The sequence below is a fragment of the Carlito syrichta genome, unplaced genomic scaffold, assembly GCF_000164805.1.
Source record: "Carlito syrichta isolate Samal-C Ts95f unplaced genomic scaffold, Tarsius_syrichta-2.0.1 Scaffold157050, whole genome shotgun sequence".
NCBI lineage: Eukaryota > Metazoa > Chordata > Mammalia > Primates > Tarsiidae > Carlito > Carlito syrichta.
The window spans coordinates 1-351 of NW_007101146.1; the positions used below are offsets into that span (position 1 = coordinate 1).

Consider the following 351-nt stretch of genomic DNA (forward strand, 5'->3'; position numbering starts at 1 on the left):
CGCTGATGGGGTGCGTGGCCGACGAGCCCGACGACTGGCTCTTGCTGCGCGGCCGGAACTCGAAGAGCTCCTTGAGCGCCTTCATGGCCTCCAGGATGGTCTCGTGGATGTTCTGCGCCACCACCGCGTCGTCGGCCTGCATCCACAGCTCGCCGGGGCCCGTGACGGCCGAGCGGCCCACCTCGATGAAGAAGAAGCTGTCCGAGTGGCCGCAGCGCCGGATGTTCATGAGCTGCAGCGTCACCGACGGCTGCTCGCAGTTGAGCTTCACGAAGCCCACGGTGCGCGCCGAGAGGCACAGGCGGTACACGCCCGTCAGGCTCCGGCTCTGGCCCAGGCCCTTGGGCTTCA

General features: G+C 68.4%; 1 protein-coding gene across 1 annotated transcript; it reads right to left on the reverse strand.

Moving 5' to 3' along the window:
• Positions 1-6: 6 nt before the first annotated feature.
• LOC110594891 (insulin receptor substrate 2-like) lies at positions 7-346 on the reverse strand (the record flags this gene model as incomplete). The annotated part of the gene is made up of 1 exon (XM_021709084.1): positions 7-346. A coding segment is annotated over one exon (340 nt), but the record flags the coding sequence as incomplete, so codon positions are not given.
• Between the last annotated feature and the right edge of the window lie 5 nt (positions 347-351).